Raw genomic sequence first — 19,958 nt, 5'->3', positions numbered from 1 at the left:
TGATTAAAAGTAAGAGATTATGTTTTGGTCTTGATTAAATTTGCTCTAAAAATCATGCAATAATGTGTTCAAGTGAAATAGTATTGCTCTATTGCTTGATTAAGGTAAGACTAATTGTGAGTGTAATTTTCATCAAATTAATTGAAAATAATGGGTGGGGGAAGGAGGAAGGGAAGAGAAATCTGTAACAGAATTAACATTGAACAACAGCTCTGACTAAACTGGAATTAGAGAGAAATTGGGCAGTTTTTGTGGTTTTTGGGCTCTGAGTGTTTTCACCATTTCTCTTTCCAGAACCTGATTTCTCTTACCTGGATGCCCTGGCTCCCTATCAGCCCTTGGCAATGAAATGTGTTTACTGTCCCATTGACACGAGACTCAACTTCATTCAGGTGTCTAAATTACTCAAAGAAGTCCAGGTAATGAATTTTCTGTTGCCTTTTCTTATGTTTCCTCACACAGCTGAAGTTAAATGAATGAATTGTGGGCAAATGTTGCATTGAACAAAAATGGAGGCAACACCCAGATCCTTCTTCCCAGGACACAGAGGGCTCTGTGAATGAATGAGGACACAGCATTGAACTCTGTTTTAGGAGAGGTCTAAGAAAAAGAGGGTTCTTGTAGTATTTGCTGTTTCCCCTCAACTCTTTGGAGTTTTAGTGACCCATCCCATTTGTTTCTGCTAAAATTTGCTTTCTGACTCATGACATACTTAAAATAATGACCAGATTTTTTTTTTTCTGTCTGAGTTTTTCCCTGTGTTCTATCTTGCTGAACTCTGAAATGCACATTCTTCCAAACCTTCCAAAGTGATGCAGTGCCTGCATCACTTTATCTCATTGTTCTGCAAGCTGGCTTGTCACTGCAAACTGATAGTGATGCCTTGGGTTGTAGCTTTTATATTTTTCAGAATCTCTGCTGTTTAGTGTGTAACTGTGAAACTTCATATTATGTGTTAGTGAGTTCTCTTCACAGGGTATTTAGACAAAACAATTCCTTTCTAGCTAGAGAATCAAGGACAACTGGTATCCAAAAAGCAGAAACAATGGAGAAGGGAAGGGGGCAAACCAGGGGGCTGAGACTTCATAGCCTGGGGCTGTGGTTGGACAACTGACCCCAGTGTGCAGATGAACCAAAACTTGTAAAAGTGTAAAAAACTCATGACCGGAATCCATCTTGGATTTGATTTGGATACAGCCCTGGCCAGGCTCTTGCACTGTCCAAGGTGTATCCTTTCAGTAAATTCCTATTTTATTCCTTTTGCTCTGTCTAGTCTCTGTTCCAGGTCAGCCTTTCCAGGCAACAATAGAACTGCCACTGCCTGGCTTTGGATAAACATCTCCTTCCATGTTACTGCTGATGTGTTGTGCTGTCTCCAGGGCAGCTTGCACTGGCTTCTCCTTTGGCTTCCTTAAACCCTGCAGTGGCAACCAGCCTGTTTATGTTTTGTTAACATATTGCTGGAAAACTGGAGCTGGAAAATTCAGGAGCTGTTTTTGCAGCCTCGATTATCGAGGTTTCTGCAGCCTCACATGCCGACACTTGGGATGGTCTCCACCGCTGCTGCCATTTCCTTCCAGTTTATCTGGCAAAGATTTAGGAGAAAAAGCTACGTAATATTTTTATGTTTCCCCTCCTCGTGGCAAGTATCCAACTGACGATTAAAGACATAAATTCCGGGCGGTTCGCCGCCGCACTCGGCTCCTACTCCTGGAGCAGTTGATTGAGGTGCTGATGGCGATGCCACGCTGCTCTTTTGCAGCCCCTGCACGTGGTGTGCCCCGAGCAGTACACGCAGCCCCCTCCCACCCAGTCCCACCGCACGGACCTGATGATCGACTGCCAGCCCCCGGCCATGTCCTACCGCCGCGCCGAGGTGCTCACGCTGCCCTACAAGCGCCGCTACGAGAAGATCGAGATCATGCCCGACGTGAGTCCCTGCAGGGCACGGGGTGGGGGTCCCTGCTCACACAGCCAGATTCCAGCTCTGCTGCCTCTGCAAAGTTGTGCAATCGCGGAGTTGTTGTGCTTGGGAAAGGTCTTTAAGGTTGAGCTGTCAGCCAGTGCCACGTCGCTGTGGTCGGCCTCGAGTGCCACTTCATGGTTGGGGACTTCTCCCCTTTCCGTGAAGAAGTTGTTCCCAATGTCCAACCTAAACCTCCTCTGGTTTACTCAAGGCTGTTTCCTCTCCTCCTGTCCCTGTTCCCTGGGAGCAGAGCCCTGACCCCCCTGGCTGTCCCCTCCTGTCAGGGAGTTGTGCAGAGCCACGAGGTCCCCCCTGAGCCTCCTTTTCTCCAGGCTGAGCCCCTTTCCCAGCTCCCTCAGCCTCTCCTGGGGCTCCAGCCCCTTCCCCAGCCCTGTTCCCTTCCCTGGACACACTCCAGCCTCTCAATGTCATTCTTGTTGTGAGGGACCCAGAACTGTCCTCAGGACTGGAGGTGCAGCCTCAGAACTAAAGGTGTTTGTCCTAAAGATGTCATGATGCTGGGATTTACGTTTGACTCTTGTCACATAAAGCACATTCTGTCAACTGGAGAGATAGGAAAGAAGCATTTTTGAGTGATAATTTCACTCTGTAAACTAAGAGGAACTGATAAAAAAACATTGGCTGGCTGAGAGAGCTGTTCAGCCTGGAGAAGAGACCTTAGAACCCCCTCCAGAGCCTAAAGGGGCTCCAGGAGAGCTGGAGAGGGACTGGGGACAAGGGATGGAGGGACAGGACACAGGGAATGGCTTCCCATTGGGAAAGGGGAGATTAGGGTGGGATCTTGGGAAGGAGTTCCTGGCTAGGAGAGTGGGGAGGGGCTGGCCTGGAATTCCCAGAGAAGCTGTGGCTGCCCCTGGATCCCTGGAAGTGTCCAAGGTCCAGCTGGAGCAACCTGGGATAGTGGAAGGTGTCAGGATTTGAGTGGGATGAGCTTCAAGGGTTCCTTCCAGCCCAAACTATTCCATGATTGTGTGATTGTGAGCAAGCAAAAACTGTGTTCAGGTGAGCTGTCCTTTGGTAGAGAATCCCATCCCACAAGACAAACAGTGATCTCTGCCATGAGTGAAGCAACCAGTCACTTCCAGTTTCAATATGAGGAAGTTTGAATTAGTGCCCCAGGACCATGGAAAGGATTTAGAGAATTTAGGAGTTAGTGTCCAGGAGTTGTTTTTCTTCTTCCCCAAATTCACCTGCTGTTAGAAATATTTCCTTCCCATTAAGGATCAGTTTTCAGTCATGGTAAAGAAGCAGTGAAAAAGCTCATTTGTGTTCCAACAATTTCCATAAATGGTTAATTCCTACTGGCTGCAGGAGCCCAGCAGGTTAATGGATTGCTTGTAGCCATCTAAAATGCGGATTACTTATCCCCACAACATCTATTAATGATTTGTTAGCCCTGTAAGTCAAATCCAAATGTACCCATATTACAAAGGGTGACCCATATTCTGACAGACACGAGCTTAAAATATTTTTTTTTACAATCTAGTCAGCACAAATGTGTCCTTGGATCAAAGGTGACAGTGGCCTTTTGCAAGCAGGCATTACTGCCCTTTGAAACTGGAATATTGAGTGGCTTTTCATTGGAGTGTAGAAGGAGGAATCATCCTTTAGTTGAGCCAAATATGAGGTGCAGAACTGGGACCCACGTAACAAATCCCTCAGCCAGCCCACAGCACCCACTGCCACCATTTCACACCATTTCTGTGAGGAGCCTGCCCAGCCCACTGCTTGGAGACAAGGAGAGGGCTTTAATTACAAAATATGCTTGGCTGCAGCTCCATCTTAGCATGTATATTTAATTGTTTTGGAAATTTGCATCTTTATTGGATCCCATTAAACCCAAGATTGGTGAAACGCGGCTTCGATTCACCAACACGAAACCAATCCTGAGTTCAGAATGCAGGTAGCCAGCCTGGGGCTCACAGATTATCCAAATTCCACAAAATTCCGCTGAAGCTTTGAGTTTCCACCTAAACTCTGAGGTGGAACTGAGCCTTTGTGTGAGAGTCTGTCCCTTGTGTCAGCCTCTGAAGGGTTTGGATTCCAGCTCTCCCTGAACTTCCCAAAGCTGCTGGGAGGGAGGGAATGTGGCATTCACCAGCCTGGGAAAAGCGAGCTGGTTTCTACTGTGTTTCCTTTAACTTAGGTCCAGCAGAAATCTGAAAAAAAAGGACAGAAATGGCCTTTTTTTTTCTCCTCATCAAATAACATCCAATTATATTCACACAGCAGTCCTAATTTCAGGGCTGTCCATGCTCAGGGAAGAGAAATAGCTTGTGATTGTCTATATCCAGGGATTCTTCAGGCTGGTTGTTCAGCCTGAGAAGGTTCTGGAGTGATCTTTCAGCACCTGAAGGGGAACTCCAGGAAAGCTGGAGAGGGACTTTGGATGAGGGCTGGAGTGCCAGGACAAGGAGGAATAGCTTCCTACTGCCACAGGGCAGGGTTAGATGGGATTCTGGGGACAAATTCTTCCCTGTAAGGGTGGGCAGGCCCTGGCACAGGGTGCCCAGAGAAGCTGTGGCTGCCCCTGGATCCCTGGAAGTGTCCAAGGCCAGGTTGGACGGGGCCTGGAGCAACCTGGGATAGTGGAAGGTGTCCCTGCCCATGGCAGGGAGTGGCACTGGATGAGTTTTAAGGTTCCTCCCAACCCAATCCGTTCTGGGATTTCCCTGGTTCCAAAGCTACTCTTCACAGCTCGTTGCAAAAGCTGCTTGATCTGTAGTGATGCTCCTGAAAAGACTCCTGAGAGCAAAGCTGTGCTTCTGGACTGTTAACAGGATGCCATTCCCCAGCTCCAAGATATGCAAATCATCCTCCAAAAGAGGATCTTGCTCCTTCTTTTTAAGGGAACTACGTGATCCTGGTAAAAAAATGGATGCAGCTTCCCCTTCTGCTGAGTGGGTTGTGCAAGACAGATTTCAGACATGATGGATGGGGCTCCCTGGTGTGGGAGTATTTGCTGCTTAATGTTCCCTTTTCAGTAGTTTAGGGCTTGTGAATATAGGAATTTCTGTACAGCAAGGAAAGGGCATTTGTTTAATATGGGCTCCCACCAGCCCTGGGTTCTGTGCAGGCTCAAGTGGCAATTGTAAAGAGCATTGTAAAGGGCATTTTATAGCTCCTAGAAACCTTGCAATGGCTTCTTATTTCTCAAAACCATGTTTGCCTGAAATGGAATGCTGAAATCCACCCTGGAAGAACCAGTAATTGCTACATCTGCCGCAGAGCTGGGATTTGTGTGTGAAGTAAAAACCTGAAAGTCTCATAAAAGAATGGCTGCTGCAATCAAGTCCTGATCAGGGCCTTCTCCTGACATCCTCAGTCCCTTTCCCAGCCCAAAGTTCTGCCTGGATTCTTCCAGCTTTTAAAAACCAAAGGGTTGGCTCAGCATGGCTCCACTCATTGCAGGCTGATGCTCTGGTAGAGTGAAATTTCCTTCCCAAAACTTGCAGTGATGCAGATCCTGCCCTGTCAGACTAATGGAAATCTACTTTTACTGCTGGACCTTGTCTATATTTCAATCACTTCACCGAGGTGCCAAAGGCAGGTCAGGCAGGTCTGTTGTCTGATAATGAGATTTACATTCACAGCAGCCTTTGTTTGGAGAGAGTTTTTAACAGTCCCAAGGCATCAGGCTGGAATGGCTCTCCCAGGGATTCTGCAAACCCTTACACTTCAAATAATTTCTTCTCAGCATCTGCCTTTCACTTAAAAATATATATATATAAGTAACAAAAAAAAGACTGCTTCCTGGAAATTGGTTAAGCATTGTCTGCTCACAGGACAAAGATGGGAAAATGGAAAACACCTTCTGGAGCAAACAGATAAAATTAAACAGTAGTGTCTGAGCAAATAAAGTGCCTCCAGTTTAATTACAGCTGAACAATGGTGCGGATCACTCAGTGCCGGCAGCAGACATTTCACTCGGGCTCTGTGCTTTTCAGATACTCCATTTGCCAGTTCTTCAGGACACAGCCCAGTCAGGAGAGTGTCAGGGTACAAGGCACAGCCAGACACCAAGTGAAATGATGAGAAAACACTGCAGAGAAGAATTAGGAAAACTGCCATTATAATTATGGAGCTTTTGTCTTGGCTCCTTTTCCTTCCTTTTTACCTGACATTTCCAGCTTCCTTCTGTGTTTCAGGGACTAAGGAGTTTTGAATTCTTTCCTTCTTCCCACCTTCAGCTCATTTTGGTGACCCCACATTATCCAGTCTCTGAACTCTGTGTTCCTTCTTCCCTGACTATTCCCCCTGGGTTCAATGTGCTGTAGCCTCACAAAAAGTAAATGAAATACAACCTGTTTAAATTAAATACATCCTGTTTACTTCTGCTGCTCAGCCCTGCCCCAGCTCCCAGCTCACTGCAGAATTGCCTGGAGTCTCTCTGTGAGTTGGACCTCACCTTTTGACATTCCACCAAAACTGCTCTTTCCCAGCTTTTACCAACCTTCCTCACACAAAGACAGCACCAGTGCAGATAAATCCCTCTGATTTACATCAGCAGAGCTCAGTGCAGCCTTTATTTTCTCTTTAAAAAGTCTCCTACCTCACTCTGATCTCTCTTCTCTCCTGCTTGAGAGAGTTCTCCTCCCTCCTCCTCCTCCTCTCCTTTGTGGGCTTGGAATGTGTTATCCTTCATTTGCTTTGCCTTTTTTTGTTGATGTACCTTTTCTGTGTTTGGTCTTACCCACAGGTTGTCCTATTTAGTCAGGTGGAACTCAGATCTGCATTTCTGCTACCAGCCTGCCTTTGTCTGCCTGTATTAATGTCTAGGTTTGTTTTTCCTTTCATTTTTGATGGCTTGCTGGAAGATAACACTTTTCTAGCCAGGCACTCAGCTCTCTCTTCCCAGTCAGTTTCAACAAGAACATCCCATCCCAACTTGACATTCTGACCCATAAAATGGTTACTGTATTTTGAATATTTTGATTTATGCCATTTTTATGTCTTTCAAATGACTCATCTCTTGCATCTGCAAGCTTTACTGTCTTTACTTTGAAGATATTTCATGTCCTTGCTTCCCCTACCTGTCATTTTTCATTCAAATCCAAGCCTAATTTCTGCTTCTGCTGGTTCTATTTTCCACCATCCTTTTGTAAGTTCCTCAGACAACTGTTCCCTTCCTCCTCCCAGGCTGCTGGGGAAGAGCTTCATTAAATAGCCATAAATCTCCTTCATTACACTCCTTAAACTGCTTTTTTTGGCACAGGGTTGGCAAAAAGCCAGCAGTTAGAGTTAGTGCTGAGTGGTTAGGGTGAGTTCTGGTGCTTGGAATCCCACCCAGGATTATTCCCTGGTGGTTGGTTGGTGTCTTTCTGGTTTGGGAACAAGGGTTTGGGGACAAGGGTCTGGGGATGAGATTGCTTCTCATGATCTGGAGCCCTGATCAAGTAGCTGCATGTGGAACATGGCCATGAAAAAGAAGAGCTTTAATTAATTGCTCAAAAACTGCAGACTGTACCTCGTGCTTCTTTTATTTCTTCACTGGACGTTGGCTCTGTGGAAGCCCAGAGCCAACACCTGGGCCTCTGCAAGTGATAATATCAAAATCTTTAGGTATTCCTGGTAGGATTCTTTATCCACTGAAGCTAACGAGACTTAAAAATCTGCTCCAGATGGAGCTATGGGAGACTCCCAGTGAGTGACAGCTCTGTGAAGTTGGGGTTAACTCAGCAGCTGAATTAAAACCCTTGGATTATGTCAAATGTGAGGCTGAAAGCCCAACAAGACCTGACTCAGATCACCCACTAATGATTCTACAGATGCCCTTCATTTCTGGGATGTTCTCTGGTGGAAAAGCCTTTGTTCCTTTAGGTCTCGTAAGCAAAATTCCCCAATTTCCATGCTGCCTGCAGCTTGCCTGTGCCTTGTTCCCTGTACCTGCTGGTCACAAATTCCACAGGCACATTTCAATTTCCCCTTCACCCCATGTGTTTGACCTGACATGTTTTTTGTCCCTCTGAAGGATCTGACAGTTGCAGAATTCCCTAGTTCAGCAGGGGCTGTCAAACCAAGGCTGGATCTGTTGGAGACTGCTCCTGTCTAGTTACAAGGGACTGGCCATGAGAGCTCCTGGTACTTACTTACTTAATTGCTAACTAAATTCCTTTAAAAATTAAGGGATAAGAGGAGGGAATGAAGTAAGAGGTGAGGGAAATTATCCTTCCCTCCTGACACCACCATCCAAATTTAAGTGACATGGCAAAGACCATGGTTTTAATTCTGCTTACAGTACTGACTCTACAGATCCTTCCTGCTTGTGAAAGGTCTACTGCACAGCCTTGAAGCCATTTCTGCCCTATTAAAGATGCTGTCCTGCACCCAGAAACTGGATTTGGTGTGTGTGAGGAGCAGGGAAGTGGAGAGATGGAGGATGAGCCAGGTTCTCCATTCAGGTTTTGCTGAGGAGTGGTTACTATAAAAACCTCTGCAGGTGTGATCTCCAGGGCTGTCTCTAAACTCAGGCAGATCTTAAAATCCTTGGGCTTCTCTAATAATTGGCAGGGGAGGTTTTTTTTGTTGTTGTTGTTTTGTTTTTTTTTTGTTGTTTTTTTTTTTTGTTGTTGTTTTTGGTTTTTTTTTTGTTTGTTTGTGTGTTTGGGGTTTTTTTGTGGGTGTTTGGTTGGTTGGTTGGTTGGTTTTTTTGTTTTGTTTTGTTTTTCCTTTTTTTTTTTTTATTTTTTTTTTTGGTCCCATATAGATTCCATCCTATTCAGGGGCTGGGATCTGGGTGGGAATTGCTTCATACCCAGCAACCTCCAGTGCTGTATTCCATCATTCCCACCCAGAAATGGAAGTGCCCTCAGGGCTTATGTGGCCAGAACCCAGCTGCAGTTACCAACAGTGTTTATAGTGTGCCTCAAAAACATGTAAGATTTCAAATTGCAGAGACTTTTCCCCCTGCTGTTCCCAGTAGATGCTGTTCAAGTCCCCACTGTCTCTAGAAACATCCTAATTTCCAGCCTACACATATTCACTGCTGGCCTGCACACATTTATTCCTAACATCATGTTTGAGCATAAATACATTTTCCCTTTTGTTGGTATTTTCCCTGTGGTGTTTATGTAGAATAATCAAATTCTCCCTTTGGCTTTTTTGCCAGGCTAAACAAGCCAAGATTTAGTTTCACCTTACAAGACAGCTCCTCCTGCCTTAATCTACCCTTCAGAATCTCTTACTTGAATTGAAATTACCCACAATTTACAAGTAGTTCAGATGAAATCTTGCCAGGCCCAATATAAGAGTGAGAGCTCATCTCAGAGAGAATTACCTGATGTTTTCTGGGCTTGCATTTAGCTTTTTCACGGCCATGTCACATTTGTGACTCTCCAGGGACGGATTAATAAACCTGAACCCTTCACCTCTATCCTTTGCAGGAGCTGCTAGCCCACAGCAGAAATTCTCAGTGTTAGCCCCATCCTAGGCCTTCATTTTGTGCTATGGAATTTCATCTTGGTTTTCTCACTCCAGTTCTTGAGGTCTTTGAGTTTTTCCTCTCTCATAGCTTGGTCCTGTTTTCTGTTGAAGGTGCCCTACAAACTTCTGAACACTTCTTGTTCTGTCCTGAGGTCATTAATGAAAACTGGGAGCAGGCTCAAGAATGACCCTTCAGGAATTGCAGCATCTGCCCAGGAGTTGCCTGGGAATCTTTCCCCACCTCAGAACTGCCAGAAAGATCCACAGTTTGGGGTTTCCCATGTGCTTCTCTTGTTTGATCCCACCTCTAATGCAGAGATCCCACGTTTATGCAGTTTGAAAATCTGGAAAACACATTTAATGATGTAAAAACCCCAGCTGCCCCCCTTTCTAAATACACGTTATAACGTAATGTACACATTAGTGATTTCAGGTCCTAAAAGTTCAGGGGATTTTAACTGCTGGTCACTTTGCTGTGCTCCTGCTTCTTCTCCATATCCAGCTCACCTCACTCAGCCCAAACTTTGCCCCTTTCTGCTGGGTCAGCCTTTCTGCACCCTCTCCAGTGTAAGCCAGAGATAAAAAGGGAGAAGGGAGGAGTTTGGGGAGATGTCCCAAAAAAATCTAAGAAATTACTGCAACTGGGATGTTAAAATACTGTTGTGCATCCAGCTTGTCTGTCCCTGGGAGAATCCTCCAGAGGACAAGACTATGTGTGCTGAAAGTGTGGTCCTGCCCTAATTTTATTCACTGATTATTCAGCCTCATTTTCTTTTTACTGTGGAGTTTCAGGTCCCATCCTCAGTGGTTGTTCAGCCCCTCATTGCCAATAAGAAGATTTTTGGCTGGTGACTGAAGACAGCTTAAGCCTGGAGAGAATTGTCCCCATTGAAGCCTTTAGGAGAGTCTTAAGAGTGACTTAACCCACGTTGTTCTTTATCAACATCTGTAGTTTGGCCAACAGCAGTGTTTGTGCTCACAGGGTGTGTGTCACATCCCCTTTTGGGGTGGAAAATGCAACCCTACAGGAAAGACTTAATGGTAAAAATATCTTTCCTCTGGTTTAGCATGAGCAGACAGCTCTGATCACAGGCAGAAAACATCCCAAGCTGAAATCGGAAATAGGGCACACATCCCCCCCAAATTTATCCTAAGGCAGTCCAAGTGCTCCTCTATGGGCAGGGGACTGATTAATGTGGTGTTAGATCTCAGTGTCCCTGCTTTGGTGGCTTTCCTGGTGCCAGCGTGTGACATCAGGCTTGGGATAATGACTGGAAGGAAGACTCATTTATTCCTGCATGGTGGGGGGCTTTTCAATCTTACACACAAAGGCACAACAAGAGCCAGCCTCTGCAAGTTGGACAAATTCAACCTTGAAATGAGACACGGCTTCCTGACTGCCAGGAGAATTAAAGTTTGAAACCACTTGTGAGGGGAAACAGTGGAGTTGCCATAGCTTGGAGTTCAGACAAGACTTGCTGTCTCTGTGAAAAGGGTTTCTTTAATGCAGCTTTTTGGAGGAGTTCTGTGATTTGTGTGTGCAGGAGGTCAGTTGAAAGGAGTGGAGCAGTGCTGCCTGGCCTTGGTGGGTGAATTACTGGATGTGATTAAATGACCTTTTTGGTTTGGGTCACTGAGTTTCTATAATGAAAGGATTGGCTGCCACATGGAGAGGGCTACGAGCTGGGGAGGAAATAAAAATGGATGCCTGTCCTACTGTCTTTCTGACTGTAAATAACCCAAGTGTTGCAATTTAGCCTGTTTAAAACCTGCAGAAATGTTATTAGCAAAATACTTCCCTGGCAGAAGACTTTGGTTCCAAGCCTCTCCCTGTTCTTTAAGGATCTTTCTCTTCACAGGATTTGTCACTTTGCTCTTCATCAGAGCCCATTTTGTATCGATCCTCCTCAGGAAGGTGGTTGGAATGGAAAGTGCCTTCGACCACTGGGAAGGCAGCAGAACTCACTGCTGCAAGTGCTGCTATTTTTAGGTCCCAGGAGAAATCTGAAGCAATGATTGTTGTTATATTTTCATTCTCTTTGCCTTCAACGGCAAAACATAAAGGCTATATTCAAATTGCCTGCTTTAAAGATCTTCAACAGAGTCCCAGAGTAACAGTGAGCTGAATTGCTCCATCAAATTTGGATTTCTAGGATTCGCCACAGCTGAACAAAGACAAAATTTAGGGATTTTTAATGAAGTTTGTTTTTTTCCAACACACTAATTGCTTTATTCCAAGGAGCTGCTCTCAGAATGTTCCTGCAGCTTTAACAGTGGTAGGTGAGATTTTCAGAACTTACCAAAAGAACTTTGCCACCGTCGAAGCAAACACAAAACACCCTTTCAAGTGCTTTCATGGCAAAAGGATTGGGCATCCTGGCACCTTGAATTCCCTTGGAGGGAAAAAGGGAATAATTTTTTCTCCATTCGTGAACACTATTTTCTGCAGAATTCCTTTGGAAGAGTGGCTGGAAGAGTTGCTTCCCATTTGGCCAACTTCCACTGGTCTCAGCAGGTGCAGCATTGCCCACTCCAGGCACTGCCAGCAGTGTTAGATCCAAACTTCAAGCAAAGACTAAATTTTATGTGTTTCAGGGAAGAATTCTATAAATGGCAGTGGAACGGGTTTTGTGCAGAACTGTTGGAATAATTTCAAACTAATCAACAGTTTGTTGATTGAAAACATTGGGGTTTTAAGGACAAACCCTTCTTATTCCAGATATTCTGCAGTCAGGAACTGAAAGGAAACTCACTTTGATTTTTCATTGTCCATCAGCATAAAAAACATAATAATGTTGGATTAGACCAGGAGTTTTAATGACTAAAATTATTTAATGAAGCAATTGTCTTTTCACACAAGGGTTCTCTGTGCTCATTATGGTTTTTGAGACCAGCCCTGGTTCCTGCAAACCTTGTGCTGCTCTGCTGGTGCTGTGAAATCCGTAATTCTTGGAGCTGGAAGGAGGCTGGGCAGGTCTGAGGAGCTCTCAGTCTATCAGTGGCTTTGTGTTTACAGTTCATTAGCCCATGTTTAAAAATACCACACTGCCAATTTATCTCACAGCTGGGTTCATGCACGTTTTGAGCTGATCACTTGCTGAACAAAATCTCCTTTTGCTTCAGCTTGCAGATTCCCTCGTGCCCTTGGAGATCAAGCCTGGTATTTCCTTGGCAACAGTTTCTGCTGTGCTGCATACTAAGGACAACAAGCATGTGCTGCAGGTACAGTCTAAAGGGAAAGGGAGAAAAATATCCTTACTCTGGCTTTTCCTGCCCTGCTGGACCCCAGCAGCCCCTCCTGCAGCTCCTTCCCAGCAGAGCAGGGCCGTGGGCAGAGGCTTTGCCCTGGCACGTGTGGGTGAGGAATTACACCCAGAGCAGGGAGTGGGATGCAAATAAATCTCTCTGCCCTCTTTTCTTTGGCCATGTGCCTGGCTGAGATAAAAGGGGAAGTGAGATAATTCCTGAAGAGAGGCTACAGATCATCCTGCTGTCTTCCATGGTCAGGAACAGCATCAGTCAACTTCTCAGGACAAAGGGTTAGAGGAGAGAGATGACCTGGGACATCAAACTTGGGAAGGGACCATCTGCCTTCAGTTTCCCTGGAGGCTGTACATCTCTGTACACTCCCTTCCTGCCACCCCCTTGAGGCTGGCACTGGAATTCCTGGCATGAGTTCTGTGCAAGAGGAGGTGATGTCCAGGGACACTGGTCAGCAGTGGCTGCTCTGCTCCCCTTTCTCTCAGAGCCATGAGCCTGCAGGGCCTCACTGAACCCTTCCCACACTGGGCAGCAGAGCTGGCTGGGCCCAGGACACTTGGGAGGGGAGCCCAATGTGGAAATGGCAGGGATGTGAAGGTTGGCTGAGGATTTCTGTCAGAGCACAGCAGACAGGCTGCCCTCCTCTTCCCAAGCTGCTTCCCTGGAAACCCTCAGCAGTTCTGGAAACATTGAAGTGCTGCAGTGGGATTGGTCTGAGGCTGCTGTTGTTCATTTACTCCCTTCTCCACTCATTCCTGCTGCCAAATAAACTTAACTTAAGACCTGGGCTTAAAATGCCAGAGTCCTCATAAATGGCTGGAGCTAAGCCACGTTCTCATTCCTGAGTAGTTGCTTGCTCTGAATTTGCCTGTTTACCAACCTGTTGCATCTTTCAGAGTGGGATTTTTTTTTCCTTCTCGTCCATCAGCTCCCTCCAAAACCTTCCCAACCTCCTGCCAGCAAGAAGAGGAAGCGGGTGAGTGATGATGTGCCCGAGTGCAAATCTTTGAAGCCGCTGCTGAGTGGCTCCATCCCCATGGACCAGTTTGTGCAGACTCTGGAGAAGGTGAGGAATCTTCAGTGGCAGGTGGGATTCCTGCACATTTCTGCACATCTCAGATTTGCTGCTTTGGTTGCAGAGAGAGGGGAAATAATTTTAGTGTAGCTTGAAATGGAGAAAGGCCAGTGAATTTCCAAAGTGCTCCAGGGTGTCCCTGCACTTCAGAATAGAGGGAATTGTTCCCTGTGGAGCTGTATCCTGCTCTGTGGGGTTCATATCAGTGGTCTCCTCCTTTTTCCCATGAAAGCTGAGATTTTGGGTGGGTGATTTGCCTCACAGAACTTTTGGATTCAGTAGCTGAGGGAGTCTCAAAACCATTTAAATATCCACAAGGTTTGTGAGAAGGTGACCAAGTGAAGAACAGATCCTGGAAATGTCTCCAGTAGTGGAGGAGCCTCCTGTGGAAGCTGCACAAATTTGGTTGCTGCTCTGTGGAGTCATGTTCTCACCTGGAGGAGAAAATTGGAGATAATTGGCAGGGAAAAGGGCAGGATTGCAGACTTCCAGTGCCTAAAGGGGCTCCAGGAGAGCTGGAGAGGGACTTGGGACAAGGCATGGATGGACAGGACACAGGGAATGGCTTCCCGCTGCCAGAGGGCAGGGATGGATGGGATATTGGGCAGGAATTCTCCCCTGTGAGGGTGGGGAGGCCCTGGCACAGGGTGCCCAGAGAAGCTGTGGCTTCCCCTGGATCCCTGGAAGTGTCCAAGGCCAGGCTGGACAGGGCTTGGAGCAACCTGGGACAGTGGAAGGTGTCCCTGCCCATGGCAGGGGTGCCACTGGATGAGATTTAAGATCCCTTCCCACCCAACCCAATCTATGACTCCATGAAATTCCTCCTCACCCCTATGCCCTGGTCTCTCCTCTCTCCCAGTTTTCCTGAGCTGTGCTGATTTCCCTCTCTCTCCCTCTCCCACCCCAAATCCAGCACGGCTTCAGCGATGTGAAGGTGGAGGACACTGCCAAGGGCCACATTGTGCTGCTGCAGGAGGCTGAGACCCTGATCCAGCTGGAGGAGGACTCCACCCACATCATCTGTGACAATGACGAGCCCCTCCGGGTCAAACTGCGGGACCTGGTGCTCAAATTCCTGCAGAAATTTTAGCTCATGGACATCAGGAGGTTCTGCAAGGAGAGAGCCTGGAGCAGCAGAGCTTGGAGCTGTCCAAGGAGAGAGAGAGAAAATTCTGTGATTCAGAGAGACCAGAAACCACCTTCCCCTTCATGGAGGAGCAAGGGAGTATTTTTAATATCTATTTTTTAAATCTTATTTTTAACTTGTTTTGGAATACTTTGGAGGAGATTCCTGTTGTGTAAAATTGGAAGGGGGAATCTTACAGGAGATAGGAGATGCAGAGTAAATAACTGGAGTGTTTATTTACAACATCAGGGTGAACTGCTGCTCCTCTGTGTCCCTCAGCAGTGTCTGTCCCAGTCCTTCACCTGCCAGAACTCTGTAGGAATACTGAAACAATGGCCTTTTTCCTCCCACTGCTTCTTCCCAGTCCCCAGATCCCATTCCCTGCCTCTCCTCCCCGTGTGCTGTTCACGTGTCCTTCACTGGCATGAGGAGAGGAGAGCTGGTGAGGCAAAGATTGTACAAATAAAAATGGAAAAAGGGGGTCTGGTGGACATGGGGAATAGTGGGAAGAGCCTGGTCATTCCCTGCATAAGCAGAGGCACTTTGGAAAAGCTTTATCCTTTAGGAATTCAAGTGTTCGTTGATGCTGCAGCCTCACCTGTTACATCCAGATGTGTCCATGGAGCTCCAGGCCCTTCACTAAAGCTGGTTCCTCCTGGGTTCCTCCATCAGCAGTGGAGGAAACACCTCAGGAAGACACTTAGGGAATTCCATAAAGCAGGAAAATTCCTAATGCTCATAAAAAACTTTTCGAGATTTAAGTGCCTCTTGTTTCTGCCTTCCAAAAACTTGTCCTTGCAGCACCCCCCCATCCCAAATCCTGGGTGGAATCCTGAGTCATTTATCCAAAGCCATCTGTACTGCAGACCTGGGAAGGCTTTCCCCCCCCAAATCATGTATTTGGGGCCTCACCTAAGTCAATAATACTGCTTTTAAAGGCAACCCATTTCTCAGATTTACTGCTGTTCATTTTTTATTGGATTGTTTTGTATTTATTTGGTGTTAAAAAATAAAAAGTGGAGTGAGACTGCCCAGGAGGGAGCACATCCCGTGGTTTATAAAATCCTCTCCATGTCCATTCCACATCCTTGTCCTGACACCTTGGGGAAATAAAGCTGCTCCTCCAGTTCATCCCTTTGGGGAGATGGAGGCAATGGAAGCAGCTCTGTAATAAAATCTCTTTGCTACTGCAGTGTCCACATCCCATTTCATTCCCATGAAGGAATTCTGTTGGGTTGGGTGTGCAGATCCCAGCACCCACACCTTTCTTTATTCTGTGTGTGTGCCATGGGTGTGTGAGGAGTGGTGTCATCAGCGTGAAAAACTCGGGGCAGTGCAATTGAATCCTCATCAGGCTTTGCAGGTTTGCTGCTTTAGCATCACTTAACCAGAGTAAAAGAACTGGGATAATTTCACTTTAAGAAACTCCAAAGGGATTATTCCTAACCCAGAGAGGCTGTGGGATAAGCTCATCTTTCTGCTGGTTACCTCAGCTCCAGCACTGATCTCACTGCTCCAGTGCCTTCCTTTTCACATTCCCAAGGCTTTCCCACCCTCCTCAGGGGGAGAAAGTGAAAATTAAAAGCTTTTACATTTTTTTTCCTGTCATTTTGAGCAGGAAAACTTCTCATTGTTGCATCAGTCCAGCAGCTGAGAGTGGATTGTTTTGTTACATTCAGGTTGTGCCTGCTGGAAAAACAAATATGCTGGGAGGGGAATTCTTTAATGAAAAACCCTAATTAAACTGGAAAAAGTGCTTGTTCCCTCTGCACAGATAGAGAAAAACAAACAGCATTTCTTTGGGCTGGGTGAGTCCAGCAGAAGGAACCATGGCAGCCCAGGGAACTGCCAGGGGAAGAATACCATGGTTGCAATCCAGGCTTTATCCAGAAGTTCCCAGTTTAATGGCCAAAGAACAGCAAAGGTTCGTGGTTTCACTCTCCTTCTTTCAGAAGGGAAAATAAATCCCTTAGCCCCCATGTAGGTTCCTTGTGCTGTGGCCATCCCCATTCCCTGGATTCCACATCCCTCCCTGAGCTGCTCTGGCCTCTCTCCACTGCTCCTCTCATTAAACACAATTAGTAGGGTGTGTGGCAAGTGATTAATTCCCAGTGACTTCCCAACCCTGTGCTCCCACAGGAATAATGGGGAGGAAAGGTACAAATCAGATTTCTGCTCTTGGATGGCTTTTATGGAACAGCTGTTCCTGGGTGGAGGGGAATTTATTGTGTTTTCTCTTCATTAATGTGAGACCCAATGAAAAGAGCTGGACCAGGTGAGGTAATACCAGGGCACCTGGTCCAGGCTGGCACTGGCACTGGGATCTGTCACCTCCATGGGCACCTGGACATGAGGAGCAGAGAAACTGGATCAAGGTACTGGATCTGTGCCCCAGCAGCAGCTCAGCCTTTGGGAGGAGTGGAAATGAGCAGTGGGATTTGGAATTGGCTGCACATCATGGCCTGGGCAGGTTCGTGGTGGGAAAGGTGGGATCTGACAGGTCACAGGTGAGCTGTCACCTGGGAGCCATGGACTGTGACCCAAATCCCTCAAGGATCCATAGACCCTGACTCAAATCCCTCAGGGATCCATGGACTGTGACCCCATCCCTTGAAGACCATGAAGGGGACAGGTCCTCCCTGAAGGATCCGTGGACTTGGGCCCAGTCACCTGGGAATGGGTGGCAGTGGGTCCTTTCCTGGGCTCCAGCAGGAGCTGGTGGCTTTTATGGCACTGCTGGGCAGAATGGGAACAATTCCAGTGAAATTGCTTTTTATCAAGGAGTGCAATCATGCAAAAGGGAAAATCGAGGGCAGTTTGTAGTGCAGAGGAGTGGAGTGTAAAGCACTTCACCCTGCCCTCCTCCTGGGAGCAGGGAATGAATTATTCACAGGATTTATCACCTCTGTTTCCTCGTCCCAGGGTACAAACCCTAACACAGGGAAACAGGGAAATGGAACTGGAGCTGTGGCTCCCCTCACCAAACACAGCAGTTACAGCAGGAAAAATTATTGATCAGGAGATTTTTATCTCCAGAAAAGCCTCAGGAGAAAATCAGCTCCAGCTGAGTCCATGCCCAAGGTGCTGCTGAGCTCATTTGGGAATCAGATCCCAAACCAGCATCCCGTTGCTGCTGCCAGGCTGGCATCCTGCAGTGAGGAATTCTGTGTCCTTGCCTGCCAGTGATGGCCCCGCTTCCCCACAGTGTTTTGGGGAGAGATCACAGGCATTTGGGAGTCTGAGCATCCAGGACTAGAATCCTTTGGGATTTAAAATCCCCTTCGGGAAACAAACCCAAGCACAAACCAAGCCTTACTCCAAGGCAGAAGGGAAACGAAAGGACACAATTCCCAGCGGGAGCAGCAGCAAGGGTGGGAGACACAGAGGTGAAAAAATGACCACGGAGGAAGCAGCTGCTTGGGAGGGAGGGCAAGAAACAAAAGGCAGCAGGAAGGAAGAGAGGCAATCCAGCCACGTAGAGGAAATCCTGGAGGATTCCCCAGCCCAGCGTGGAGGGGATCCCATGGCCCCTGGCCCAGCTGGCTCCACTCCTCCCCTCTGCTCCTCCCTGCAGCTTTGAAGCTGGGGATCCGCTCACAAACCTCGTGGATCCATTTGGTTTTTCCACCTCAGCCTCCTGCACAGGAGAGGGACTGGGAGCATCCTGAGCCAGCAATGCTACAGGAACTGACCCCAAAGGTTCTGGATCCCCAGGCAGGGATGGGCAGATTTGCAGTCCCAGCACCAGCTCAGCTGCTGCTTTCATTGCCTACAAACCCCCCCCACAAGCAGCAGCCCCAGAACAGGGCTGGGGATGTCCCTGGAAGCCACTCAGGGTCCACCCCCTCCCTGGAGCTCTGCTGGCCCAGCCGTGAGCTCACCACAGACACGATGGGGTTTGGTTCCAGGCGCTGCCATCCATGAGGAGTTTCCAGCATTCCAGACCAGCTCACCTGCCCCATGGGAACAGAAGCCCAGGAGATGCCTGGTTTTATTGTTTTTTTTTTTTTTATTTTGGGGTGTCCCAGGGCCTGGAGCAGCAACAGCCCCATCCTGGTCCAGCCCCTCTCCCAGCCCCAGCAAAGAGGCACCGAGACACTCCCAAGTTAAACTCTCCATTTATTGGAACCTTTTACAAAAAAACTCAACATTGTGCTCGTGTCAAAGGAGTGTTCCTTGTCTTTCAGTTCCTGTTGGATTTGAAATCCAGGTGCTCACGGGCACCGTGGGCACAAGGGGAGGGCAGGGGCCGTGTGACACGGCCATGTCACCTCAGTCCTTCTATTTACAGCGGGAGAGGCCTCGCTCCGTGCCCGGGGGAAGCAGCAGAAACTCTGCAACAGGGAAAAGGTGCAGCTGCCAAGAGCTCTTCCCAGCTCCTCAGGGCTGGGGTGGTGGAGGCCGCGTGCCCCAGGAGCTGGGATGGATCATACAAGCAAACCTGAGCTTCGGAGTGAGCCTGGGATGCCCTGAAAATCCTGGGAGAACGATGGGTGGTAGCAAGGAGGGATGTTTGGGATGGTGGCACGGGTGGGAGCACTCTCTGGAAAAGCCCCTCTCCTCCCTGGTGGAGGACAGCTCAGGTCCTGGCGTGTGTCAGGAGCAGAAAGCTGGACTGTGAATCCAGTACTCCAGGGGGTTCGGTGATCTTTGGGATGATTTGGGAAAGAGCCAAGGTGGGGAAGATGCTCCCGCTGGCATTTCATTTCCTCACAGAATTCCATCCCTCCCAACACTGCTGCTGCCCAGGTATCTCCCTTTATGAGCCTTTTTACCCCTTCACCCCCAAATCTTTCCCCTTTAGGGGCACTCAGCAAGGAGGAATTCATCCCACGACATGCAGAGGGAGATCCCACTGCACATCCTGTCCTTGCTCCAGCAAAATGGACAGGGAGATCCTCCCAACAAAAAAAAAAACAGCTTGGGAAAAAAGCCAAAGAGCCTGGGAAGAAGAACAGTTGGATTTGCTCTGCTGATCCCTGATCTCAACTGGCCTTGAATCAAAACACAGCGAGGGAAAGCAGAATTCCCAGCCTGGGCTCTGACACCCTGAGCATCCCGAGCCCCACGATGCACTCGGCAATGCC

General features: G+C 47.6%; 1 protein-coding gene across 3 annotated transcripts in view; it reads left to right on the top strand.

Annotated features, from left to right (window-relative positions):
• Positions 1–16,052, top strand: part of INTS9 (integrator complex subunit 9) — a 60,645-nt gene extending 44,593 nt beyond the window's left edge. For 2 of the 3 annotated variants that reach the window (XM_062489598.1, XM_062489597.1), the window contains 5 exons: positions 295–419; positions 1,763–1,930; positions 12,533–12,631; positions 13,599–13,736; positions 14,659–16,052. In XM_062489598.1, coding sequence (XP_062345582.1) covers positions 295–419; positions 1,763–1,930; positions 12,533–12,631; positions 13,599–13,736; positions 14,659–14,835 — 707 coding nt within the window. In that variant the 3' untranslated portion in view covers positions 14,836–16,052. The remainder of the gene's footprint in view (positions 1–294; positions 420–1,762; positions 1,931–12,532; positions 12,632–13,598; positions 13,737–14,658) is intronic. The other variant, XM_062489599.1, reaches the window with a different exon arrangement.
• The last annotated feature ends 3,906 nt before the right edge of the window (positions 16,053–19,958 follow it).

This window comes from Cinclus cinclus, chromosome 3 (genome assembly GCF_963662255.1).
Source record: "Cinclus cinclus chromosome 3, bCinCin1.1, whole genome shotgun sequence".
Taxonomy (NCBI): domain Eukaryota; kingdom Metazoa; phylum Chordata; class Aves; order Passeriformes; family Cinclidae; genus Cinclus; species Cinclus cinclus.
The sequence above is the reverse complement of the archived record's forward strand: the minus strand, read 5'-3'. Positions and strand labels throughout refer to the sequence as shown.